Below are 27,783 nucleotides of genomic sequence, written 5' to 3' on the forward strand. Positions count from 1 at the left end.
CATGCCCAACGCATGCCAAATTGGAGTTACCACCCTGTTACCGCGTGGCCCTTGTGGTAATTTCAATTTTGGCGTGCGTCCGCTACGAGCGTCTGAAAAATATTTTTTACTTTCTGGCTCGCGTAGTGAATGCGTGCCAAGTAGTTTCTGACACACATAGGTCATTACTGCCCAAATTCTTTACCGCTAGGTCTATGGCTGGCGGTAAGGTCTCAGATCCAAAATGGACGCGCGGCAATTTTGATTTTGCCAGGCGTCCATTTTCGGCCCAAAAAATGGCCTTTTTTTATAGGTGCGCTGAAAAATGATTCTGCCTGCGCCCCAAACCCACGCCTACATTATCACAGGCCATATTTCAGCGCGCCTTTGTAAAAGGAACCCTAAGCAAGGGAGATATAGACAGTTCAGTGTCACAGAACAGCCACAAACAGGCTGGAGAAAAAGCTGAGCAGCCTTATTACTGCTAATGTGATCATCTTCAGTTGCTTCAGGAAATTATGGTAAATAACTGAAAAATAATTTAGATTTATGTCATACCTTTCAGTTCAAATGGATTACAATGCATTTTATAGTGCTGTTTGTTTACAGATTGAAGCAGAGCAGATGTACAGTAAAAGTCCAAAAATCCAGACAATCTGGACCACCAGAGAATCCAGACCTCCAAAAATTGTAATTTTCGGACTGCCAGAGATTCCAGACTTCCTCCCCCCCCCCCCCCCCCACATCACGCATTCCTGGCCCTGCCCACTTGTTTTTTCTGCCCCCCCCCCCCACACACACACACATGTTACTGGCCCTACCTGCTTGCTTTTTCTGCCCCCCCCCCCCCATGGCTATGCCTCCCCCCTTCCTTCCTTCCTTCCTTCCTTCCCTTGATCCCTTCGCACATGATCTGGATCTTTCTTCTCACACCTGGCCCTTCACACGGCTCTGTCGCACTCTCACCTTTCCTGAAGTCTTCAGTGCTGTGGCGGTAGCTGCAGCCTTACTCACATGCTGCCTCCACATGTACTGTGCCTTTCCCCTCTGACCCGTCATACCCTTCCAACAACAGGAAGTTGCATTGGAAGGGGCAAGAAGGGTCAAAGTGGAAAGGCACAGTACATGTGGAGGCAGCATCGTAGACTTCAAGAAAGGTGAGAGAGACAGATCCGCAGGTAGGACTGGGTGTGGGGAGAAATACGTTGGACCATGGCAGTGGCGTAGCCAAGGGTGGGCCCGGATGGGCCCAGGCCCACCCACTTTGGGCTCAGGCCCAACCTGTAGCAGCACACCTATGATGTGGCTGGTAGGGATTCCCAAGCCCGAACAGCTGAAAACTCCCAACATCTGTCCCTTCTGCACACATTTTCATCTGCAGCAAGCAGCGACTGATACCGCTCACTCCGGCCCCACAGCCATAATCCCGCCTATGCGGAAACAGGAAGTTGCATCAGTGAGAAGGCTGTGGGGCCAACATGAGCATTGTGTATTAGTTGCAGCTCGCTGCCAGTGAAAATCTGCTATTTAAAAGGTATGTGGGCGAGGGGAGATGTTTGAGAGAACATATGGCATGCAGGCGAGAGAAGGAGAGACCAAATCACCTGTGGGACGGTGTGGGGTTCTTCTGCCCACCCATCTTGGGCCCAGGCCCACCCAAAATTGGGTGTCTGGCTACGCCCCTGGACCATGGCATGCACAGAGGGAAAAAAGAAGAGAGGGGGAAGTGTAGCCATGGGGGGCCTTGGGGGCCTGGGCCCCTCCTTTGAAAACAGAAGATGCTGGAAGGGGAAGAAGACACTGAAAGGGGAGCAGAGAGCTGAAAGGGGAAGAGAGACTGGAAAGGAAGAGAGATGCTGCATGGAGGGAGAGGCTGGAAGGGGAGGACAGAGACTGAATGTGGAGAGACACTCTGCATGAAGAGAGGAGCAACTGGAAGGGGAAGAGAGATGCTACATGGAGAGCATAGAGGCTGGAAGGGTAAGAGAGAAGCTGCACAGGGGGCAGAGAGGCTGGAAGAGGAAGAAAGGCACTGCAAGGGGATTGACAAAATTTGCATGTTTATCTGTTTATTCTTCTCTGAATTTGAATTTTAAAAGTACTGCATGACCCAATCCCTGAGCACTCCGGATTGTTGGACTACTACTGTACATCTACACAGAATTTAGCAGTTTGTTACTATGGACTTGTTTATGGAATAATTTACATGCACATATGGAATGGGAATATCAATGGTTTAGGAAAAAAGTGAAATCTTGGCTTTTTACTCAAGCATTTTACATGATGTTATTCTTGCTTTTTAAGTGTTTATATAATATTGGATTTCTGTTCTAGGATATTATCTTTGTGTATTAGTATAGTATGGGGTTCATTTTCAAAGCACTTAGACTAACAAAATTCCATAGGTTACTATCCAGCTTATAATCGAATGAGAAAAACGCCCAAGTTCCGACCTAAATCGGGAGATGGGCGTTTATCTCACAAAAACGAATAACGCGGTATAATCAAAAGCCGAATTTGGGACGCTTTCAACTGCACTCCGTCGCGGATGCGGACAAAGTTGACGGGGGCGTGTCGAAGGCGTGTCGAAGGCGGAACTGGGGCGTGGTTATCGGGCGAACAGAGATGGGCGCCCTTTCGCCGATAATGGAAGAAAAATATGCGATTTTAGCGAGAATTTAGGGCACTTTTCCTGGACCCTGTTTTTCCACGAATAAGGCCCCAAAAAGTGCCCTAAATGACCAGATGACCACTGGAGGGAATCGGGGATGACCTCCCCTGACTTCCCCAGTGGTCACAAACCCCCTCCCAGCACAAAATATGACGTTTCACAACTTTTTCTTTTCACCCTCAAATGTCATACCCACCTCCCTGGCAGCAGTATGCAGGTTACTGGAGCACTTATTAGGGGGTGCAGTGGACTTCAGGCAGGTGGACCCAGGCCCATCCCCCCCCTACCTGTTACAATTGTGCTGCTTAATGCGTTAGTCGTCCAACCCCCCCAAACCCACTGTACCCACATGTAGGTGCCCCCCCTTCACCCCTTAGGGCTATAGTAATGGTGTAGACTTATGGGCAGTGGGTTTTGAGGGGGATTTGGGATGCTCAACACACAAGGGAAGGGTGCTATGCACCTGGGAGCTCTTTTACCTTTTTTTTTTGTTTTGTAAAAGTGCCCCCTAGGGTGCCCGGTTGGTGTTCTGGCATGTGAGGGGGACTAGTGCACTACGAATCATGGCCCCTCCCACGAACAAATGCCTTGGATGTATTCGTTTTTGAGCTGGGCGCTTTCATTTTCCATTATCACTGAATAACAAAAACGCCCAGCTCACAAAGTAGCGAATAACATATGGGCGTCTATTTTTTTCGAAAATACGGTTGGCTCCGCCCCTTCACGGACCCGTTCTCGGAGATAAACGCCCATGGAGATAGGCGTTATCGTTCGATTATGCCCCTCTATGGGGCTCATTTTCGAAAGAGAAAAACTTCTGAAGAGAGGCATAAAGTAGTGTTTGGATGTTTTTCTCACCAAAACGTCCAAAACAGTATTGTTGAAGCCTATTTTCCAGACATTTTTCTATGCAGCTTGTCTGCAGTGCATCCAGATCTCAAGGGGGCATGGTGGGGGAGGGTGTTAAGGGTGGGATTTGGGTGTACCGAAGACCTGGACATTTGTCAGCTATAATTTAACAAAATGAAAATGCCCGGGACTACAACTAAGATGTTTTGAGCTAGACCAGTTTTAATAACAGCTGGACCCAAAAACAGAGCCCTAAATGACCAGATGACCACTTCAGGATTAAAGGAATGACCTCCCCTTACTCACCCAGTGGTCACTGAGCCCCTCCCACCCCCCCACCCCTAAATGTAAAAGTACATACCAGCTGCTATGATAGCCTCAGATGTTATGGCCAGTTCTATTACAGCAGCAAGCAGGTCCCCAGAGTAGTCTAGTGATCGGTACCAGGGTTGCCAGCTGGGAAAAATTTTCCCAGCCCCAAACAAGCCGTAAACCCAGCCAAAAACCGCCCGTAGCCAATCCCCGTCTCCCGCGTCACCGAACTCCGCCCCCGCATCACCTACCCCCGCCCCCACATCACTTAACCCCACCTCCTGCATCACTAACCCCGCCTCCCACATCATTCGCCCCGCCCCCTACATCATCCCTTACATCAACCCCACCCCTGAAAGGCTTCTGTTGGTCCAATTTGGACCAATAGAAGCCCCGGAAAAGCTTCTATTGGACCGAATTGGACCAATAGAAGCCCCGGAAAAAAAACGCCGAACTCGCACAGCGGCGACGGGAAAACCGCATCCCGCGGCCAGCGAAATTTTCCCGCTGCCGCTGACGAAAACCCGCCCAAAAACCACACACCCCACCCCCGCCGTCATCAACCCCGCCCCCGCCGTCATCAGCCCCACCCCTTCCGTCGTCACCCCGCCCCCGCCGTCATCAGCCCCACCCCTTCTGTCATCACCCCACCCCCACCGTCATCAGCTCCGCCCCCGCCGTCATCACCCCACCCAATACGTCAGCAAACCCCGCCCAAAACATCACAAATCCCGCCGCTGACGCCATTAGCCCCACCCCCGCCAGCTGAAAAGCCGCCCAAAAACCCACATAGAAAAAAAGAAACGAGCCCAAAAACCGCAACCCGCAGCGGGCAAAAATTTCCCGCAGCGGGTTGCGGAAAACCGCCCAATTGAGCGGGAAAACCGTCCATCTGGCAACCGTGTACAGAGCACTATGGAGAAGGGGGCCCAGACCAATAATCCACTCTGTTACACTTGTGGTGAAAAGGGAGAGCCCGCCAAAACCCATCAAAAACCTACTGTACCCACATAGAGGTGACACCTACAGCCATAAGGGCTATTGTACTGGTGTACAGTTGGGTACAGCAGGTTTTTGGTGGGTTTTAGAGGGCTCACTCTCTAGTATAAGGGAGCAACAGTGAGATGTGTACCTGGGAGCTTTTAGGTGACGTCCACTGCAGTGCCCCCTGGGATGTCTGTGTGGCCAGTCTATTAAGAATGCTGGCTCCTCCTAGATCCCAATGGCTTGATTTTGTGCGTTTTTCACTTGGACATTTTTTATGCGAAAATGGACCAAAAAGATATACTGTGATAAAGTCACATCCAGGATAGTTGGGTTAAGGCAGTGTCAGTTTGAAATACAAGTACCAGAAGGCATTGCAGGCAAGGAGCCAGGGGATGAGATGAGGAACCCGGACTGGACTCCTAGCTGCAATAGGGGTAAGCTGGCAGGATGTGTAGATTGGCTGCCACTAGGGGGAAAGAGAGTTAGGAAACCCTGTGTGCAAGAGCTCATCATTAGTCTAATGCTTAACTCAGCTGGTATGGGTGTGGGGGAAGCTAATGGAAGGAGAATGATTGGTTGTGAGAGCAGAAGCCAGGGATTGATTAGGCAGGTAGGAAGGAGTCCCAGAGGAGAGAAGCAGAAGGAGAGAAGCAGTTGCAGGCTGAAAATCCTTGGGTAAGAGAGGTCCCTAAAGTATTGAATTTACCAGTGAAGCTGATGCAGGGTGAAATCCCTGGGGTATGAGGAGTTCCTAAAGTATTGAACTCTCCTGAAGGTAAAGAAAGTAGAAGGTAGAAACTGCTGCTTTGTGATTTAACTGTGATGATGAACTGAAAGAACTGCTTCTATTTGGAATTGAACTACTGTTACTGTGCCCTGGATAAAGAGTCCAGACTGTAGCTGACTGTGAGCCTGTATTGAATCCTGATATGTGCTGATAGCCTGCTGCTTAAAGGGGACTATTTGCCACACACTTTCAGGTGGCTTATATGTGCTTAAGATTGAAGGTGAATGCTGCTGTTGGAATTGTGTATCAGGTCTACTAGAAACCTGCATGGAATAAAGTCTTTAAGATTGAAGTTGCGGGTGGACATTTATTGACTGTACCAGGAGCCTGTGGCTGGAGGAGATTGTTCTATCCTTGGCTGCACTAAGAGGTACCTGGTTACAATACGCACAGAGCACAAAAACATCTACAAGTGGCCATTTAAAAAAAAGATAGACATTTTGCTGCTTCGAAGGTGGCTATATTTGCTATTCGTATTCTGGACATTTTGAGCGCTACGTCTAAAGGCGGATTTAGATGTCATTTCAAAAATGCCCCTCCAAGTAACTTTGTAAGTCTAAGTGCTTTGAAAATACGCCTCCACGTGTACTAATTGATTGCGATTAAATTTTTATGAATATAATCTGCCTAGCTATGAAAACGTTAAAAGGACAAGCAAGTACGAAGAAATAAATAAATCATTCTTTGCCACTTCAGCTGTGCAGGGCCAGACGAAGAAGGAAATAAGTGCAGAGATGAGGGCAGAGAAGATCCCCAAATCCTCCTGGTCACAGAACTGAAGCTGGAGTGGAAGAGTAGCCTAATGATTCACGCAACGGGCTTTGAGCCTGGCAACCTGTGTTCAATTCTCACTGCAACTCCTTGTGACCTTGGGCAAGTCACTTAGGGGCCATTTTAGAAAGGCGCCTATCAGGTTTATTTTCGAAAGTGATCGCCGGCCATTTCCCGACATAAATCGGGAGATGGCCGGCGATCTCTCAAAAGCGGCGAAATCGGTACAATCGAAAGCGGCTTTTTTGACAGCATCGTCGCTTTCTCGTCGCCTCGCTGGCGAAAGTTCAAGTGGGCGTTTCGGCGGCTTAGCGAAGGCGGGACATGGGCGGGCATGGGCGTGGCTACCAGATGGCCGGCTTTCGCGGATAATGGAAAAAAAAGCGGCGTTAATCAGTATTTTGCCGGGTTTACTTGGTCCTTTTATTTTCACAGCCAAGCCTCAAAAAGGTGCCCCAACTGACCAGATGACCACTGGAGGGAATGGGGGATGACCTCCCCGTAGTCCCCCAGTGGTCACCAACCCCCCTCCCACACTAAAAAAATAAAACCTTTTTTGCCAGCCTGTATGCCAGCCTCAAATGTCATACCCAGCTCCCTGGCAGCAGTATGCAAGTTCCTGGAGCAGTTTTTAATGGGTGCAGTGCACTTCAGGCAGGCAGACCCAGGTCCATCCCCCCCACCCACCTGTTACACTTGTGGTGCTAATTGTTGAGCCCTCCAAACCCTCCCAAAACCCACTGTACCTACATGTAGGTGCCCCCTTCACCCATAAGGGCTATGGTAATGGTGTAGAGTTGTGAAGAGTGGGTTTGGGGGGGATTTGGGGGGCTCAGCACCTGGGAGCTTTTTTGTATTTTTAAAAAATTTTTAGAAGTGCCCCCTAGGGTGCCCAGTTAGTGTCCTGGCATGTTAGGGGGCCCAGTGCACTACAAATGCTGGCTCCTCCCACGACCAAATGCCTTGGATTTCGCCGGGTTTGAGATGGCCGGCATTTTTTCCATTATCGCTGAAAAACAAAACCGGCGATCTCAAACCCGGTGAACTCTGGCATTTGTCTGGGCTAAACCATATTATCAAAAAAAAAAGATGACCGGCCATCTTTTTCGATAATACGTTTCCGGCCAGCTGCTGTGCCGCGGCCAAAATAGATAGCCGGCGAACTACTTCGCCGGCGACGTTCGATTATGCCCATCTATGCACATCTAACGCGTGTCAAATTGGCACTACCCCCAGGCTACCACATGCCCCGGGCAGTAATTCCATTTCTGGTGCACCCAAAACACGCAGTAGAAAATATTTTCTATCGTGGGGCCCTTACCCAGCGGTAATTAGCAGTTGGCGCACTGTGCCCGCTTACCGCCCGGTTTGCGCATGAGACCTTACCGCTAAGTCAATGGGTGGCGTTAAGGTCTCAGGCCAAAAATAGATGCACGCTGGTTTTCATTTTGCCGCATATCCATTTTCCAGCACATTAAAAAAAATCCATTTTTTTCCAGGCATGCTCAGGAAATGGACCAGGGCGCGTCCAAAACACTTGCCTACACCAGCACAGGTCACTTTTGGGCATACCTTAGTAAAAAGGCCCCTTAACTCTCCATTGCCCAAGGTATAAAAACTTAGATTGTGCGCCCTCTATGGACAGAAAAAGTACCTGCATATAATGTGTACAGCGCTGTGTACATCTAGTAGCACTATAGAAATGATTATTATTAGTAGTAAGCTATAAGGTTATCACAGATTTCCAGGCTCCACTGACCAAAGAAAGGTTGGAAAAGATGCTGAGGCCAGAACTGGCTGCTGACTGCAAAAACAAAATAGATAAGAGGTGAGGGCAGGCAGTGAAGGAAGAAGGGAAGAGGCTGAGGCCAAAGGGGAGGTGATTGATAGAGGAGGGAGTCATGGGGAGCATAGAGTTGGAGTGATTTTTTTCAAAAGGGTGGAACAAAAGCCAAAGATGGACTCTTGCAAGGAGTAGAGTGAGAATGAAGTCAAATGGTGAACCTAATGGTAAGGGCTGGGGAGAACATTAAGGTCAAGTAAGAGAGACTGATAGGAAAGAGGTAGAGATTTACCCCGACACTACACTAGAAAAAATTTCATTTTTTTGTCCTTCAGTCCCACTCATTGATGCAGTAAATCCTACTCTTATTATATGGATTCCTCAACCTCATATGAATATTTTGAAATCAAAAGGGGTCGTGCATAGCTCATTAATGATGTACATTTATTAACTGCACATCATGTTCTGGATGTGGAAAATGGCTGAAGATGTGGGCAAAATGCCAGTTTAAGAATACTGAAATAGAAACAAAAACTCAGCTTTGCACAACCACTTAGCTATGCGGGTGCTGTCACTGAATATTGCTGGCACCCACAAAACCCTGAGCTCCTCCCTAGTGCCAGCACCGCCCCTGACCTGCCCACTTTTTGGTTGGGCAGTCTGTGGGGATACATAGAGGGGCATTTTCGAACGACGCCAGCCATCTCCGGGGCCGGCTCTGCAAGTAGGCGGGGCCAACCGTATTTTCAAAACAAGATGGGCGTCCATCTTTCGTTTTGAAAATACGGTTGGCCCCACCCAAATCTCAACATTTGGTTCAAATGCTGAGATCGCCGGCTGTAGAGATGGGCGCCCTCGGTTTTCAGCCACAATGGAAACCGAGGGCGCCCATCTCAAAAACGAACAACTCCAAGGCATTTGGTCATGGGAGGGGCCAGGATTCGTAGTGCACTGGTCCCCCTCACATGCCAGGACACCAACCGGGCACCCTAGGGGGCACTTCTACAAATTAAAAAATAAAAAATAAAAATTGCTCCCAGGTGCATAGCTCCCTTACCTTGGGTGCTGAGCCCCCCAAAAACCCACTCCCCACATCTATACACCACTACCATAGCCCTAAGGGGTGAAGGGGGCACCCACATTTGGGTACAGTGGGTTTCCAGTGGGTTTTAAAGGGCTCCCATTTTCCACCATATGTGTAACAGGTAGGGGGGTATGGGCCTGGGTCCGCCTGCCTGAGGTGTACTGCACCCGCTAAAACTGCTCCAGGGATCTGCATACTGCTGTGATGGACTGGAGTATGACATTTGAGGGTGGCATAGAGGCTGGCAAAAAAAAGTTCTAAAAGTTGGGTTTTTTAAGGGTGGGAGGGGTTTAGTGACCACTGGGGGGAGTCAGGGGAGGTCATCCCCGATTCCCTCCGGTGGTCATCTGGGCAGTTCGGGCACTTTTTTGTGACTTGGACCTAAAAAAAGGGACCAAAAAAAGCGGACCAAATTCTCGCCAGGGACGCCCATTTGATTTCCATTATTGGCCGAGGCCGGCCATCTCTTAACCACGCCCTGGTACGCCCCTGTCCCGCCTTCGCTAGCGTTCTGACACACCCCCGGGAACTTTGCACATCCCGGCGATGGAAAGCAGTTGGGGATGCCCAAAATCGGCTTCCGATTATGCCGATTCTGGCGCCCCTGAGAGAAGGGCGCCGATCTCCCGAAAGATGGGCACCCTTCTCTTTCGAAAATGAGCTGGTTAGCATCACTCTCTGGTTATCCCCACTTAGGCAGCGGGAAGCGATTCAAGCAAGCAGGAGAGGGTCCTGCCCACTTAAATCACTATAAGTATCGGCACGTTTAATCCTAATGGTGGTTTAAAGTGCTTCATATAACAGCTTTTCCACCTTAAATGAAGGAAACTGACATATGTTTGTGTTTCTTAAGCAAAATGTTTTCCTTCCATCTCTGACTAATGTTTGTGAAAGTTGAAGTTTTTTTTACTTGATTTTATGAGTTATACTTCCATTGTGGCAATGCATTAGTGACTCCAATATAAAAATATTGCATTTTTATTTTGTATTTTTTCTTTATTTCATGCTATTTTCATCTGATTTGGAGTAAGGCTTTTTACAACATACCTGGGCAGTCTTCATTGGAGCAAATCCATTTGCCATGTCTGCAAATACTGCAAAAGACAAACAGAGAAGGTCAGTTATCAGATGGGATATAACGTTCGAAGGCGAGTAATGAGCTAACCCACCAGAAAGGAAATATGCTTGAAAAGGGCAAACAAATCATTCTCCTTGGCCATCCATCACATTCCGTTTCCAAATATTATTATTTTTGTTCATGGCCGATCTCACAAAATCTACTGGTGTCTCAGACTGTTTAGGTGCACTTTCCACATCCATAAAGGATGGACTGTTCGTTTTCTCTTTGACCTGACTGGCTACTCGCTCATTACCTACATTTCGGAAGATGCAATATGACATTCATTAAGGGATACGCTGCGCTGGTTGTCATGGGGGCTGGAGTGGATGGTTGGAGGGGCAGATTACAACCTCATTACCACCATGCAGGGTCGGCATGGTCTTTCCAGACGATTCACCTCGCTCCGTGACATTGAAGGCAAACTTCTCTCAACTAGTCTCGAAGGTACTACCACAGCTCTCCATTACAGACTGTCCTGCTGAAAGCTGATAATCCACTCATAATCATCTCAGCTTCAGGAATCTACCTTAGACCAGCCTATCTCGGATAACCTACTCCTAGGATTCATCATTTATTTATTTATTTATCTATTTATTACATTTGTACCCCGCGCTTTCCCACTCATCGCAGGCTCAATGCGGCTTACATACTAACAAGAGAATACAATCTGTAGTATCAGAATCAACAAAGGAGGTATGTGGTAGGACAAATGAACAGGGAGTAAATGGGATAGAAGAGGTATGAGAGAAAGGATAGGGATAGGTAAGGAGGTGGAGCGATAAAGGAGAAGTTGGGAAGAACATGGAGGGTGAGAAGGTTGGTAGGAGATATTTTCTGAGTCGTTGTGGTTAACCACCAGTCCTTCCTAATAACATCTTCATGGACCATTTTAGACTCTCTTGCCCTTTCCCTCTCTTCTTCTTCTTCCCTTGTTCCTTCTATCCTATCTCATTTGATTGTAAATGTATAACAACTGATCTGGCGACCGTCTTATCAATACATTGTAAGTCACTTTGAGCCTGCACACCCGTGGGAAAAGGTGGGATATAAATGTACTAAATAAATAAATAATTCAGAAAAGCTGTGTGCTTTTTCTAGCAAAAAAGGTGCTGGTACTCAAATGCTAGGCCACCCTTTAGGGGTGGGGTGATCACTGAGGGACCCACCCCCACAATAGCCAGGACCCTGCAACCAGTCACAGAAACTATGACAAGGCAGGACAAGGTGTGTAGAGCCTGAGCTTTTTCATTAAAACTTGGGGTCCATGGGCCAATTGTAGCAGACAATGGAAAAGGTGCCGGTACTCAGTACCCCCAAGTACCCCCTCAAAAAAAAAGCCCTGGAGAAAACAGACATCATAAATATCTATGACGACATCACTAGGTATCCAACAAAATGACTTATGGTTAGTCGGTTAGAAAATAAGCCAAAATTCATAAAATACCAAAAACCATAAAAATGTCAATAGCTACGGTCTATGTTTACATTTAATCAAGTTTAATATACCACTTTTCGGTGAGAACCATCAGAGGTTTATATAATCCCAAGTAGAAGAAAAATTGAAAGGAAGGCCAATGCGAGATAGAACAGTTAAGGAAATTCAGGAATAGAAATAAAGGTCCTACAGAGAAACTATCTGTCTGGCAGGCATGATAGGCTGGATAAAAGAAGAAAGGAGATCAATCCAGGCTCCTAGCGAGAATCCTGAGTATTAGGACCAATGCTAAAAGTTTGGATGAGGAGGTGGAGTAGCCTAGTGGTTAGTGCATCAGCCTAAAAACAGGGAGAACCAGGTTCAATTTCCACTTCAGCTCCTTGTAACTGTGGGCAAGTCACTTAGGGGTCCTTTTACTAAGGTGCACTGAAAAATGGTCTGCGGTAGTGTAGGCGCAGGTTTAGGGCGTGCGCAGAATCATTTTTCAGCGCGCCTGTTAAAAAGCCTTTTAAAAATTTTTGCCGAAATTAAAATTGCCGCGCGTCCATTTTCGGTCTGACACCTTACCGCCAGCCATTGACCTAGCGGTAAAACTTCACGTGGTAACTGGGCGGTAATGACCTACGCACGCCAAATGCCACTTGGTGCACGTCCAATATGTGCGGCAGAAAAAAAAATTATTTTTGAGCCGCGCGTATTGGATGCGCGGCAAAAATGAAATTACCACAAGAGCAACGTGGTAGCCATGCGGTAACTCCATTTTGGCGCATGTTGGGCGCATGTGGACACTTACGCGGCTTAGTAAAAGGGCCCCTAAACCCTTTTGATAGGCGGGATAGCAAATCTCTAAATAAACGATATGAACCTGGCTGCCTTTCTAGAATCTTCTGAAGAGCTAGTACAGGGGAGATGGACGCTGATAGATTTCTTTGTGTTTGAACAAGATACCAGTTCTATCATGCCTTTGTTTTTTCAGAACTCTCAGGTTTAGTTTCATGGACAGAAAATTTGGATATATTCTGACTTTGCAAGACCAGCCTAGGAACGTCATAAATTGTTTCCCGCTATGAGAGTCAGTGCCTCTTTTCTCCTTCACTATCCCTGCAAGTGTTTAGTTAATTACTTAGGGAATTGTTATATTTTTTATGCTCTTGAACTGTTGAGATTTTTTTTTTTTTTTTTGGGGGGGGGGGGGAGGATTCTAAGAAATTGCTTAACCAGTTGTTTCAACTCCCAATGCAATTGAAGATCCTCTTGTAGTCAATTCCCTTTGCCTAAAATTTCTTTCCTTTATCACTCCCTCTAGCTTTCGCTCCTACCCCCAGATTATATTTAGTGGTGTAATGGAGCTTTGAAAGTAATTTCTTTTAAAATTATATCTGTTTATAGATTCTTTTTTGGTTGTATTATTTAGCTCATGTTTCTGTAGCAAGTTCACTTGTGAAATTATTTGAAATTTCGATAAATAACAAATAATTTAAAAAGCTTGGGTGAACAGGTAGGTTTTCAATCTTCAATATTCTGAGGTTCACACATTCCAGGCATTAGAAAGATTTACAGTATACGCTAGCACTTCGAAGAGCTCTAATCAGCAAATAAAATGAATTCAAGCCAGTCCAAGTACACCCAGGTTGTTGGTTTTTCTTTTTTTTAACAGAGAATCGGCAAATAAATTGTCCAGCTAAATATGAGTTCACTCTTCAGAGGTCAGACCCTGGATTCCATTAAGGCTGGAGTAATATTGCTCACTCCTGTTTATAAAACCCTAAGCCCTGAACAAACTTAGCAGAGAATTTGAGATCCTGGATACCATACAGCAGAGGGAACGATTCTGAAAAATGCCCATCTATTCTCCTTAAACATAGCTTCTTGTTGGAATATGACTTATTACATGGACAGGTAATTATCGAGAGTTTGGATGCAGCTTTTTCTAATCTGTGGGAACTAAATAATATGGAACCTTATAGAGACCGAAGGTCCTTTATTGACTGGGCTAAAGATACCAGATCACATGATCAAAAGATTGCTTACTATTGTAGAGGCAGGATTAGAACTTGGCTCTCACTCTCCCCTACCCCCAAACAACACATCTTGTACACTTGGCTCATTGTCAGACACTGAACATGGTTGTGTCTCAGAACAAATGTCTCTACGCCCACAATTTGTGGCCTGTGTGTAACCAGCCAGTGTCAATGTTTATAAGCTGTTGTTGCCTTGGTCACTAGTACACTGAGTTTTATCACAGCTACTCTCTAAGGTAACTTTTAGGGTGAGGTTATGGGCATGGGAGGGGTTTTCTAATTTTCATGTTAAAAACAGCAATATATTGTTCTTACTGCAAACCTAAATCTCAGGGCAAGTCAGAGGACCTGGACTTCCCAGTTTAGAAGAACCATTGAGGAACATAAGGCTTTGGGCATCTGACCCACTGGTTCTGTTTTGAAGAATGCAAGGATTCATTTTATGTAATGGAATTGATGTTACTTATGTATTTAATCTTTTATTCTAAACCACTACGATATTTATTTGAATGGCAGAATCTCAAGAAATAAAATAGGATTACATTGGATTGGATTGGATAAAACTGGTTCTGAATTAATTGTCAATCAAATACGAGGTATCTACATATGCAAAAATGGATGTTAAACAGAGGAAAGGTCAACCTAAATGTTGAGATTTGGGCGTCCCCAACCGTATTATTGAAACGAAAGATGGACGCCCATCTTGTTTCGATGATACGGGTTTCTCTGCTCCTTCACGGAGCCGTCCTGCGAGGACGGCCCCAGGAAACCTTGTGCGCCCTGTTCAATTATGCACCTCCTAGGGCCCTGTTTACTAAGCCACACTAGCGGTACACTAGTGTTTGTAGCACATGCTAAGGTTTAGTGGACACTGTGTAGATGCCAATAATATTCCTATGGGTGTCGACACGGTTAGCATGTGATAACTTTTAGCACGTGCTAAAAATGTTAGTGCATCTTAGTAATCAGGGCACCTAGACTATTGCAACTCTCTTTATGCTGGTATTCCTCATTATTCCTTCAAGTGCTTACAACTGATGCACTCTACTGCAGTCAAATTACGTCACAATGTCCATCAGTTTGATCACATCACTCCTCTCCTCCGCTCAGAGCACTTACTTCCTGTCACTGCACGGGTCAAATACAAAATCTTCTCCTGGTTTATAAGTCTGGTCAACCTGCAGCCCCCTCTTATCGCCACAATCTCTTTAACCCTTATACTTTCCTAAGCTGCCTCCGCTCAGTTGATCAGAACTTTTTGACTATTCCTTCGCCTTCCTTTCTACACCTCAACATCTCATAAAACTCTGTTTTTTAGATATCTGGGCCCCAAATTATGGAATGACCTTCCCCTCTGTATTAGAAATCAGACCACAGTTGCAGCCTTTAAAAAACATCTTAAGAGCCATCTTTTTTCTGAATCCTTCCTCGCCTATGACTAAATGACAACCTTTCCCCTTTACTATTTTAATTCTTCTTCCTCCTCTTACACTGTCTTAATTTTAACTTTGTGAACCATCTAGCTGCCTATGCGCAAGCCTTGCATGGTATATGACCTGGAATAAATAAATACAATTATAGATCAATGGTGGGTAAACTATGGCTCGCAAACCACATTGGGCCTGTAACAATGAGAGCATATTATCTCTGCCTCTGTGCCTCGTGATTCCAGCTACTGTTGGACATTCATGAAGAACAATCTTATCAATTATTTAAAACCAAGTTCAAATCCAATTTTTAGGAAAATTTATGGGTGGTGGAGTTGGTTTTCCCTTGGGCAGAGAACCTGTAGAGGATAAGACTTGATTGTCTGTTTGGCAGCTGATGGTTCTTGGAATGAATGACTTTACTTGTATTAATGTCGTTCTTTTCTATCTGATTTTACTTATTGTGTAACCAATCCGACTTGTTCGCAAGTAGAGTGGTATATCAAATTGTTTTAAGCTACTAAACTCTGCTCGGAAGTGACATCCAATGGACTGAAAGTAATGCTCTGCCACTGCTCTGTATCACTCTCATACCACTGCTCCTATGACACTCTGGAGAAGCCGCCTTCCTTAATAAACCTTGGGGAGGCCTCATTGGCCCCCACCTCAACAGGACCCTTAGTGTGGCCCTCATTCAGAACCTCTGTTGATACAATACAAAAATAATCAAGGAGAAACTCTCTTTCACAATCCTATGGAACCTTCTCTTACCCTGCCCTCAGATAAGCCTGGACCGATACACTCATATCACCCCTCTCCTTAAGTCACGTCACTGGCTTCCGATCAGGTACCACATACAGTTCAAGCTTCTCCTATTAACCTACAAATGCACTCGATCTGCAGCCCCTCCTTACCTCTCTACCCTCATCTCCCCTTACGTTCCTACCCGTAACCTCCGCTCTCAAGACAAATCCCTCCTTTCCGTACCCTTCTCCACCACCGCCAACTCCAGGCTCCGCCCTTTCTGCCTCGCCTCACCCCATGCCTGGAATAAACTCCCTGAGCCCATACGCCAGGCCCCCTCCCTGTCCATCTTCAAATCCTTGCTCAATGCCCACCTCTTCAATGTCGCAACCACCATACCACTATTCAGGAAATCTAGACTGCCCCAACTTGACATTTCGCCCGTTAGATTGTAAGCTCCTTTGAGCAGGGACTGTCCTTTTTGTTAAACTGTACAGTGCTGCGTAACCCTAGTAGCGCTCTAGAAATGTTAAGTAGTAGTAGTATAAGCAAGGTGCCTTACTGCTCTTTCCAAATACTGGCTGAAAATGCCTCTAACATTTCAAAGTGCGTCGAGATCATGAGCCTTAGAAAGATTTTGGATTATTGGTGGGGCAGGGTTTCTCAGGCTCACACTTACCATGTGTTACAGTCCCGTGAGACAGAAGAACCTGGGCGGTAGTGCTTGCCAGCATGGATGCAAGAGCACTCGGAAGCATCTACACAGCGGTCACCATCAAGAACTTTACCCTCTAAAGAAACGGAACAACATGGACAAAGCATTAGTAACACCAACTGGGAGGATTCACACACATCTGTAATAGAACTTGCCGTTAATTCAGGGAGATTTCAGGAAACAGAATTGATTACCTACTCTTCCAGCTAAGTAATCTGGCTGGTTTTTTCTTACTTCTGTAGTTTCAGACATTAGCAGAAAATTATTTACAGGTCAATACTCAGCCATGATGGACAGTTTCTTTGTTTTTGTTTTGTTTTATTTTATTTTTTCAAATGCCAGCTGCCTCCGCTGAATAAAATCCAAGCATTGAGAGCCAGTACATGGATAACAGCCAGCACTGAATACCCAGGTTCAGTGGTACCAGTGCTACCATCTGGATAGTGGTGATATTGAAACTGCTATCCGAATAACCAGATAAAATTAGAAGAGCATTTTTGCTTTCTGAACTTTGGGGTCCTTTTACTATGGCTAACACGTGAACACAAGCTAATGCATGACCACATTAAGGCGTTTGCGATAGCTTCATTGTTTCTGCACACTAAAATGTGCATGACTGAATTCTGGCAAGGACAGAGAGTGGGCACGGACGTGTTAGTCAGCTAGTATGTTACGCTTACCAGGGCTGCCGAGAGGTGGGGCAGGGGGGAAAAAATTCCATGGGCCCGGGCCTCCAAGGGGGGCCCGGCACTGCAGTCCCACCCGCCCGCCCTCAGCTCCGTCGACTGTCCGCCACCGGGCCAGGCCCCCTCTATTCAAACACAGCGCCTCACCACCTCGCTCCTTGTGAAAGCGCAGCAGCAGCAGTCTGCAGATCACCTCCCTTCGGGCCTTCCCTCCCTGTGTCCCGTCCTCATCTGACGTAACTTCCGCGAGGGCAGGACACAGGGAGGGAAGGCCCAAAGGGAGGTGATCTGCAGACTGCCGCTGCTGCACTTTCACACAGAGCGAGGTGAGGCACTGTGATTTGAATTCAGGGGGCACAGCCCGGTGGTGGACGGAGGGGGCGGGTGGAGGGGCGGCCCAGTCTCTCGGCGCCCTGACGCTTACCGTATGCTCACTGGCTGATGTGGAATTAATATGGGAGCACTTAGTACCTTCTAAACAGGAGACAGTAAGTGTTCCCACGTTAACTCGGAGCAGCTACCACATCCCAACAGGAACATTGATGCATGACATGAATTTTAAAAATACTGTAAATGTCTTTACTAAAGATTTGTTTCCTTATTTGGTAGTTTGGGCAGAGACAACCAAATAAGGGTAAAATTCCCTTATTTAGCAGACTGACCCTGCTTGCTGCATCTCAGGATGAACTGCAAGGGGGATGGGGGGGGGGGGGGTCAAGTGCCACCATTTTGAAAGATGGCAGCATTGAGGCAGGATCCTGCCTTTCTCAAGTTATAGGGGTCTGGGATAGGGCGTACCATTAGAAGCTAGGGACAGTGTTTCGGTTTTTTTTAAGTCTGGTGAGAAAGGGGCCACTAGGCACCAGGGTGTTTTTTTTTAAATCTAGGGGAGGGAGGCAGGTGTGTCACCCCCCCCCCCCCCCCCCAATCAAAACGCTTACTTCTGTTTTTCAGCATTTAAACTTCTTGACATAATTTCACATAACAGCATCAAATCCAACAAAGTTGAGTGTTTAATCACATCCTTTGACAGTTAAAAAAAACAACAACTCTGAAGATGGACGACTTTGCTGACATGGAATTCATTTGTTTTTTGTATTGGAGTTGTGGTTCTTGCTTGTGGGATTGAAACATGCCTGGCACAGTGAAAACTTGGGATTTTTCATGTCTGGGGCCATTTCAAGAGTCTTAAGGAAAAGAAAAGTATTCTGAGATAGACAATGTGCATGAACATTTGTGATGCCCCTAATCTAAAATATTTATGATGTCACAAATATAAGCATTACTGGATTTTATTTTTAGATATAAATATTTGCCTTTCCAAACCCAACCTCAAAGTGAAGTACATTTGGCCAGTCAAACAGAACGCTTTCAAAACACTCAAGGGAGGTGGTAGTAGTTACATTCTGTTTATTTCTTAATGTTAGGCTCCCTTGAGTGTTTCGGAAGTGTCCTGTTGACCACATTACTCCTTTAAGTACATAAGTATTGCCATACTGGGACAAACTGAAGGTCCATCAAGCCCAGCATCCTGTTTCCAGCAGTGTCCAATCCAGGTTACAAGTACCTGGCAGAAACCCAAAGAGTAGCAACATTCCACGCAGAACTGCAAAGAATAGCAAGATTCTAGAATCCCGAAGAGTAACAAGATTCCGTGTAGAGCTCCAAAGACTAGCAACATTCCACGTAGACCCCAAAGAACAGCAAGATTCTGGAATCCTATAAGAGTAACAAGATTCCATGTAGAACCCCAAAGAGTACCAAGATTCCATTCAGAATTCCAAGTACACAAGTGTTGCCATGCTGGGACAGACCGAAGGTCTATCAAGCCCAGCATCCTGTTTCCAATAGTGGCCAATCCAGGTCACAAGTACCTGGCAAGATCCCCAAACTGTACAATACATTTGTTTACTGGTTGTGTACGTAGTGGTCCTTATTCCTCCACCTTGCTGTTTGATATTTTTAAGCATATTTGGGGCCATCCCAACCATTAGGCAAGTCTAGGCAGGCACCTAGGGGCCGCAGCTTTGGGGGGTGGGGGGCATCAAAGAGCAGCTGCCATTAAAGCAAAAGAGAGGAAAAAAGAGGCAGACACACACACACCTTTATAGATAGATATACATGAGAGAGTGACTGATGAAAGAGAATGGCAAGGAGAGAGAAAAGGAAGGCGGGAAAGAATACAGTGAACACTCAAAGAACCATCAGCAAATACTTTATCCTGCGGTTCTAGAGGATGTTTATATGATGGCCATGATTGTTGAATTTAAATATCAAATTCCTAGGGGGCTGCAGGCTCCAAGCCTTAAAAATTATTGAGGGGGGCATAAGGCTGAAGGTTTCCCAGGGCGCCCACTACACTTTCACTGACCCAGAGGGCTTATGACTTAACGGCTTCCTTTATGAACATATGTTAGGAAATGGCATTGTAAATTTGTACCTAAAAAAATGTTATGTATAGTTTTGGTAAGGTACTTGGAAATCTAGTTGATGTACGCTCTACGCTGGCAGTGTGCCTTTGAGCGGAAAAATGGTTGTAAGATGGAAGTCTGTTACTCTTATTAATAAAAACATTTAAAAAAAAAAAAAAGAAATCAAACAAAATAAAACATGGAAAAGAAAATAAGATGATACCTTTTTTATTGGACATAACTTAATACATTTCTTGATTAGCTTTCGAAGGTTGCCCTTCTTCGTCAGATCGGAAATAAGCAAATGTAGTAGATGACAGTATATATAAGTGAAACATCCAAGCATTTCATTGACAGTCTAACAGGTTGGGGGTGGGTAGGAGGTATGCATGGGAACATCAAAGCATTTCAGAGATAGTCTAACAGGATGGGGGTGGATAGGTGAGAGGAGGGTGATGAACAGAGCAATACAACTTTATGGTTTATAATGGGCTAGAAAACCCAGATCTTTGTTAAGTCCTGTCTGCTGGGTGTCAAAATATTCAATCATTCTGACTTCAAAGGTCTTACGTTCCTGTATTGTTTTAAAGTTACCTTTCAGGATTCTTACTAAGAAGTCACTGGTACAGTGATCTGGTTTTGTAAAGCGCTGCCCCACAGGGGTAGGAACCAGGCTGTACCTGAAACAGTAGAGGGGTGACTTGCACAATGCCACAAGAAGCAGCAGTGGGACAAGCGGAATTTGAATCCTGAGGTCCCTGAACTCAGGCCACAGTTCAAAAACTGCTGGGCCTCCTCTCCACTAACTTTACTCTCTGTGTCCTTGATGACTCGTGTGGTTTTCTAACAGCATCAGAAAGCACCTGGGATGGGATTTGGGAAGAAGGGAGGAAGGAAAGAGATGGAAAGTGCAAAGGGAAACCAGAAATATCTCAGAAAGAAAGAATAAATACAAAATACCCCAGACCCTGTAACAAATAACACAAGGACATCTCAGTTTAGAAATGTCATATTGGGAGGAGAAGCATGAAAAAGAAGCAAAGACCTTGCAATACGAACTCCATTGCACGTTAACAAAGACCTGCTCACAGTCCAATACTGCAGGTCATTCTCTGAGCAAAAAAATGGGTCATTCAACACCATAAACTGTCCTTTGTCTCTTACTATTGGTGCCAAGGTTAAGTGCACGAAAATGAGAAATCCTATTGGATTTCAGCAGTGTGACAACTGACCAGCCTGGGGAAGAAGAGAGGGGTGCTGCCTTTTTTCTGTAATTATTAAGCACGATAAATAAATTACCAGGACAGCTGCAGCCATCAACGCATTGCTCTTCACAGACCTCATTGATTTTCAGGCTCTGGCAGGTTTCGGTGCAAGGGGACACACACTCTTTATACTCCATGCTAGCCGGGCATTGAGACTCTGAAGCAACAACAAAAAACAGTATTAATCAAAGTCTACAAAGAGAGAAAAAGCATCAGTGTCTCTCATCTCATCACTCCTCTGATTTCTGCTGGTCTTCACACCCTCACAACAGGACTATTCAGACGGCTAATTGCAATTTTCATTTCCACACAATCTTTCAGTCAAATATACTTGCAAACTGACTTTGCTTCCTAAATGCACTCTCAGCTACCATCCGGGCTTACTGGATTGGCTCCAGAGCAAAGACGAATAGCCATTAGGTGAGTAAAGTTTCAAGGTGACTCCCAAGGTCAGAACAAAACCTGAACTCCAAAATCAGACATTCTGCTGAATCATGGTTCCTGAATTTTAACCAATCAACTGCAGCTCCTCCTCCTCTTCTGGTTCTGATCAAAGAATGCTGATCTGGAAACTTACTGCACATGCTCTCAGTTGACCAGCCGCTTACGACGACTCCATGCTGAGCACATGTTCTCGCATACTCTAGCAAAACCTGGCAGTAGCAGGTCCTCTCCTGGGCACATTTGCACATGTCATCCTCACAGAGGGTAATGAAGGGCGTAGGGTCCACTTGAGGATGACATTTCAGAAAGGCTGAAGAGGATCTCAGTAGTTGGCACCTGTCCATGATGTCCTGGTCAAAAAAAATAAAGAAGAAATTCACCTAAATATGCTACAAGGTCTATCTATCACAGTGTACATCAGTGACTTGGGAATCTGAATTGAGCTGTTTGGAACACTGCACAAAGAATGAATAACAATCATTGTTTCAAATTTTATTTTAAAGAGTTATAATCTGCACAATCCACAGTTCTAGGTGACTTGTAATATATATTTCATATTTTATTTATCACTTTCACCAAGAAACCAGAAAATATTAGTAATAAAAATGCAAAAGAAATATCCAACAAAGAAACATTATTTTACAATTCAAGCCAAAAAAATATACATATTAAAAAGCAATTACAAACAAAATAAAAACCAACACAAAATAATATTTGAATTATCCAATCTTAAAAAAAAATACTCTTCATCTTCAAATTATCAGAAAGCATTCTCCAGTCTTCCCATGGAGATTGCTAGTTGTTATTGTTCTGGTGTCACCTTTAATAAGCGTGGGTTTCTGACTTCAGTCCGTTCTTGGTATCAGGGGCATACTCAGACTTCAACGGGAGGGAGGTCCAGAGCCCGAGGTGAGGGGGCACATTTTAACCCCCCCTGGCGCTGCCGACCCCCCCCCCCACCATTGCCGACCCCCCCCCCCCCGCACCAACTTTGCACCCCCCTGCCGACGACCCTCTCGACCCCCCCTCTCGCCGCCAACCCGCCGTCGCCTACCTTTGCTGGTGGGTTGGCGGCGGGAGGGGGGATCGAGGGGGTCGTCGGCAGGGGGGGGGGTTCAGGGCCAAATCTACGGGGGCCCCCTGGCCCCACATAGCTACACCACTGCTTGGTATTCACAATGATTTGGTTCCCCAAAATCTTTGTGGACCACAAATTCACGAATACTGAAAAACCGTTCTTATGGGAAATAAGGGTTAGGTTCCAGTTGTACCATTTTATTCCTCAAAACCACAAAAAGTGAATACATATCTCTATAGGAAATACAGGGTTTGGTTCATGCATGGAACAACACATAACAAAAGCCTGAGAAACATTCAGCCAAAAACATTTATTTATTGGGATTTATTAACTTCCTTTATGAAGAGATCCACCCAAGGCGGTGTACAGTGGGTACAGTTTAACAGCACACTTACAATTTTGTTAACAGCATAATAGTAAAATGTACAAGTATAAACATAAATACAATGAAAGAGGAAAATTGAAAATAGCAAATTGAAACCTAATAATAAGACTTCCATGAAACAGGGTGAAAAATATACACATGTAACAGCACTGAGATTTAAAGAACAGAGACATAATATGATGCAGCATAATCGTGATGGAATATCTAATAAACACACAATTATGACATTCAAAAAACATTGTTATGAGTGGAGGAGTGGCCTAGTGGTTAGAGTGGTGGACTTTGGTCCTGGGGAACTGAGGAACTGAGTTCAATTCCCACTTCAGGCACAGGCAGCTCCTTGTGACGCTGGGCAAGTCACTTAACCCTCCATTGCCCCATGTAAGCCGCATTGAGCCTGCCATGAGTGGGAAAGCGCAGGGTACAAATGTAACAAAAATAAAATAGATACTATTGGAGATTCTACATGGAATGTTGCTATTCCACTAGCAACATTCCATGTAGAAGGCTGCACAGGCTTCTGTTTCTGTGAGTCTGACGTCCTGCACATACGTGCAGGACGTCAGACTCACAGAAGCAGAAGCCTGCGCGACCATATTGGTGATCTGCAAGGGCCGACTTCTACATGGAATCTCAAATAGTAGCAACAGTGGAGGAGTGGCCTAGTGGTTAGGGTGGTGGACTTTGGTCCTGGGGAACTGAGGAACTGAGTTTGATTCCCACTTCAGGTACAGGCAGCTCCTTGTGACTCTGGGCAAGTCACTTAACCCTCCACAGGGCCGCCGAGAGCCGGGGCCGGGCCCAGGACAAGACCGCCCCCGGGCCCCCCCACCCGAGGTCGCGTCACGCCCCCTGCCCCCCACCCGAAGTCGCCGGGCCCCCCCCTCCACCCGAGGTCGCATCACGCCCCTCCCCACCCGAAGTCGCCGGGCCCCCCCTCCACCCGCTGCCGGGTCCTCCGAACTAACCTGAAGCGCCTTCACGTTCGCATCACAGCAGCAGCAGCAGGGCAGACCTCTCCTTCCTTCCGTGCCCCGCCCTCGCGGACATTACATCAGGCGAGGGCGGGACACGGAAGGAAGGAGTGGCCTGCCCTGCTGCTGCTGCTTGCTGCGATGCGAACGTGAAGGTGTTTCAGGTTAGTTCCGGGAGCTACGGAGGGCGGGCCGGACTGCAGCGGCACCAGGCCCCCCCCCCCCCCGGAGGCCCGGGCCCGGGAACTTTTGTCCCCCCCTCTCAGCGGCCCTGACCATCCATTGCTCCATGTAAGCCGCATTGAGCCTGCCATGAGTGGGAAAGCGTGGGGTACAAATGTAACAAAAATAAAAAAATTAAGAAATACTAAAGCTTTTCTACAATATTGGTTACCATATAGCTGAAGGGCCAAGTACAGATATATAGATGGGGACATGAATGTGAAAGCAAAAAGGCCGTTTTGAAAGGTGCATGTCCACGAATATACAAACACAGTACCACAAATGGCGAATTGCTACCTCTATTTGCACCTCCGCGGAAAAGCGAAATTGTGAACGCCAAATGCGTGAATAACGAAAATGGACTGTGTGTGCAAAAAAAGAGCAGCATTTTGCAGTTCAGCTGAGCTGTGATAGCTTTTAGACTTCCCCTGGAATCTGAATACCCGGAACATTTTTGTCATAACATGAAGGTTCAGGAAACAATTCCTTCGTCTTAGCCATGTCTGGCTCCCCCCGATTTGCAGCGCTGCCAGGAAGGAAGGGAGAGAGAAAATGGCTGTGCTGCTTTCATAAACAAATCTAAAACCTGGGGGGGGGGGGGAACCTCACAGGACCGACACACTTCAGAAGCCCCATGTGCTTCCTCCACTCAATGGACTTTTCTTCTCCCTGATCCCACAGCATCTCTTCCAGGGCTTCCATTCCAAATTCATTTATGGAGCCAGAATTTCCATCACTTTGTCCCAGATAGGAACAGTTCACCTTCTCTCCCCCCCCCCCCCCCCCCAACATCTCCCACCTCCTACCTCCATTCTTCCCAACTTTATTATCTGTGCACCAGTGTCTGCTCCTTTAACTTCTGCAAGGCTGAGCAGTCCCCCCCCTCCTCAAAATGACCACAACACAAGGACATTAAAAAGAAGCAAATTATTTTCTTATCTTCAACTTTTAATAAGCAGAATGAACAACAATTTTGCTCTGTTGACTTGAAGTATTTTGGTTAGGGTCTACCCTACCTGTACCACCCTCAGTGCTTCCTGCTGTGCAGGGTAACATAGTAAGCGACGGGCAGATAAAGACCTGAACGGTCCATCCAGCCTGCCCAGCAGTCACATTCATTATCAATTCAAGATTTAAATCAACGATAAATGTGATATTATATACTTGATCGTGGTCTTTCTTTGGTGTTTCTGGGACACAAATGTTAAAACTCTGCCCAGCTCTGTCCTTATGTTCCAAATACCGAACTTGCTGTCAAAGAAGCCCACTCCAGCCTATCCAAATCCGGCTTGTCGTTTGCAGGACAAAGACTGTAAAAGTCTGGCCGGCACTGTCCTCATGTTCCGAATTACTGGAGTTTCTGTCGAAGCTCCCAAGGCAAGATGCCGTCCGAAATGCCGCCCCCCCCCCCCCCCCAGTGTTTTATCTGGTCACAGCGACTTTCCAAGTCCGGCAGTGACAGCGATTCCCATACCCTGCCCTGCCGCCGCCAGCACCCACCTCTTCCCTTTACTGCAGCAACCTGAGCGAAACAGGGAGTTACTTCAGCCAGCCGCAGTAAAGGGAAGAGGCGGGTGCCAAGCGGCAGGGCAGCGTATGGGAATCGCTGTCACTGCCGGACTTGGAAAGTCACCTCGATCAGGTAAAATGCCGCAACCCCCCCCCCCCCAAGATGCCACTCCTAAAGTGTGCCACCTGAGGCCCCTGCCTCAGATGGCCTAATGTTCGGGCTGCCCCTGCATATAAGTGCTTTGATCGGTGCTGACCTCAGATATTCAATGACGGGTGTTTCTGGTGACCAGCATTGAGGCCAAGATGCACTAAAACAATCGAATTGGTAAGCAACGGGAATGCATCAAGGAAAGGGAATGCAAATGAGCTGCTTGTTGTAGCTCACTTGCATTCTCTATTCCATCACTACTACTACTACTTATCATTTCTCTAGCGCTACTAGACGTACGCAGCGCTGTACACTTGAACATGAAGAGACAGTCCCTGCTCGACAGAGCTTACAATGTAATTAGGACAGACAAACAGGACAAATAAGGGATAAGGACAAAGAGTAGCAAGATTCTAGAATCCCAAAGAGTAGCAAAGATTCCGGAATCCCAAAGAGCAGCAAGATTCTAGAATCCCAAAGACTAGCAAAGATTCCGGAATCCCAAAGATTAGCAAGATTCCGGAATCCCAAAGACTACTACTACTACTTATCATTTCTATAGCGCTACTAGACGTACGCAGCGCTGTACACTTGAACATGAAGAGACAGTACCTGCTCGACAGAGCTTACAATGTAATTAGGACAGACAAACAGGACAAACAAGAGATCACTAAACAGTCAGCCAGTCGGCCGGTCGAGCATGCGCAGAGCAGCCAAGCGTTATGCTGGCTGCTCTGCGCATGCCAAATATGCCTCCCTGTGCCACCCAAAAGGAAGACGCCGTGCCGCTCACCCCCTCCACGGCCTGCTGCAGGAAGGCTCCGATGCAGCTCGATCCAAGGAGAGTGCAGTTGAAGACGTCCATCCAAAAAGACATCCTTTTTGGACAACCACAATAATAAAAACTTCCTTTTTGGACGTCCTTCACTCAGCTGAGAGACCCGGAAGTCTCTGAGCCAATCACAGCGCATTTAGCTGAGCTAAACGCATTGTGATTGGCTCAGAGACTTCCGGGTCTCTCAGCTGAGTGAAGGATGTCCAAAAAGGAAGTTTTTATTATTGCGTGGGAAGGACATCCAAAAAGGACATCTTTTTGAAACGGACCTCTAAAGTTTAAGGGTGGGTTTTGTTGCGTTTTTTTTTTTTGAGTGAAGAACGTCCATAAAGGACGTCCCTGACGAGCACTTGGGCGTTGTTTCAGGTGAAGGACGTTCATAAAGGACGTCCCTGACGAGCACTTGGGCGTTGTTTCAGGTGAAGGACGTCCATAAAGGACGTCCCTGACGAGCACTTGGGCGTTGTTTCAGGTGAAGGACATCCATAAAGGACGTCCCTGACGAGCACTTGGACATTCCCCCCCCCCCCCCTCATTTTTTTTTGTTACATTTATTGAAGTTTTCAATCCCGCACAGCCCCAACGAGAGGTACAGACCTCTTGTTAGATTTTCCAACGTTAAGGCAATCGAAAAACGGTAGTGCATCTCATTACAATAGGGTTTCTACACAATTTGCTCATCTGCATTCCATTTTCGTTAGCTGCTACCGTCATCGGAAAATGGCTCGGAGAAGCCTTTAGTGCATGCCAGGGTAATCTACTTGCTCGTTAATGGCTCGTTAAGTTTAGTGCATCTGGCCCTGAATATCTGGGGGGGTCTAAGTGAACATTCAGTACTGGCCAGTTACGCTTATGGCAGCCAAAGACAGGATGGCTATTTAGGCAGGTCTATTTGGCCACTAAACTTAGCAGGTCAGTGATTGAATATGTGTTGGTGTTTGAAAATTTACTACTTAGGCGCCTACATTTTGCAGAAAATAGGGCACAAATTTAGGAGCTCAATGTTTTTGAATATTGGACACTAACTTAGAATTTTTCAGTTGAAGTTTCACTTTTTCAGCTGTGGCTGTCACTTTTGGGGTAGCAGAGATCACCCCACCCTGCTCAGTCTCTCTGAGATATACATATGAGAGGAAAC

At 46.3% G+C, this 27,783-nt stretch overlaps 1 protein-coding gene across 1 annotated transcript in view; it reads right to left on the reverse strand.

Moving 5' to 3' along the window:
• The window catches only part of VWF (von Willebrand factor), a 235,651-nt gene that overhangs the window by 189,542 nt on the left and 18,326 nt on the right, over positions 1-27,783 (reverse strand). The window contains exons 7-10 of the mRNA XM_030215570.1: positions 21,625-21,841; positions 21,082-21,204; positions 16,650-16,761; positions 10,271-10,317 (exon numbers count right to left, since the gene is read on the reverse strand). Coding sequence (XP_030071430.1) covers positions 10,271-10,317; positions 16,650-16,761; positions 21,082-21,204; positions 21,625-21,841 — 499 coding nt within the window. The remainder of the gene's footprint in view (positions 1-10,270; positions 10,318-16,649; positions 16,762-21,081; positions 21,205-21,624; positions 21,842-27,783) is intronic.

The sequence above is a fragment of the Microcaecilia unicolor genome, chromosome 9 (genome assembly GCF_901765095.1).
Source record: "Microcaecilia unicolor chromosome 9, aMicUni1.1, whole genome shotgun sequence".
Taxonomy (NCBI): Eukaryota; Metazoa; Chordata; class Amphibia; order Gymnophiona; family Siphonopidae; genus Microcaecilia; species Microcaecilia unicolor.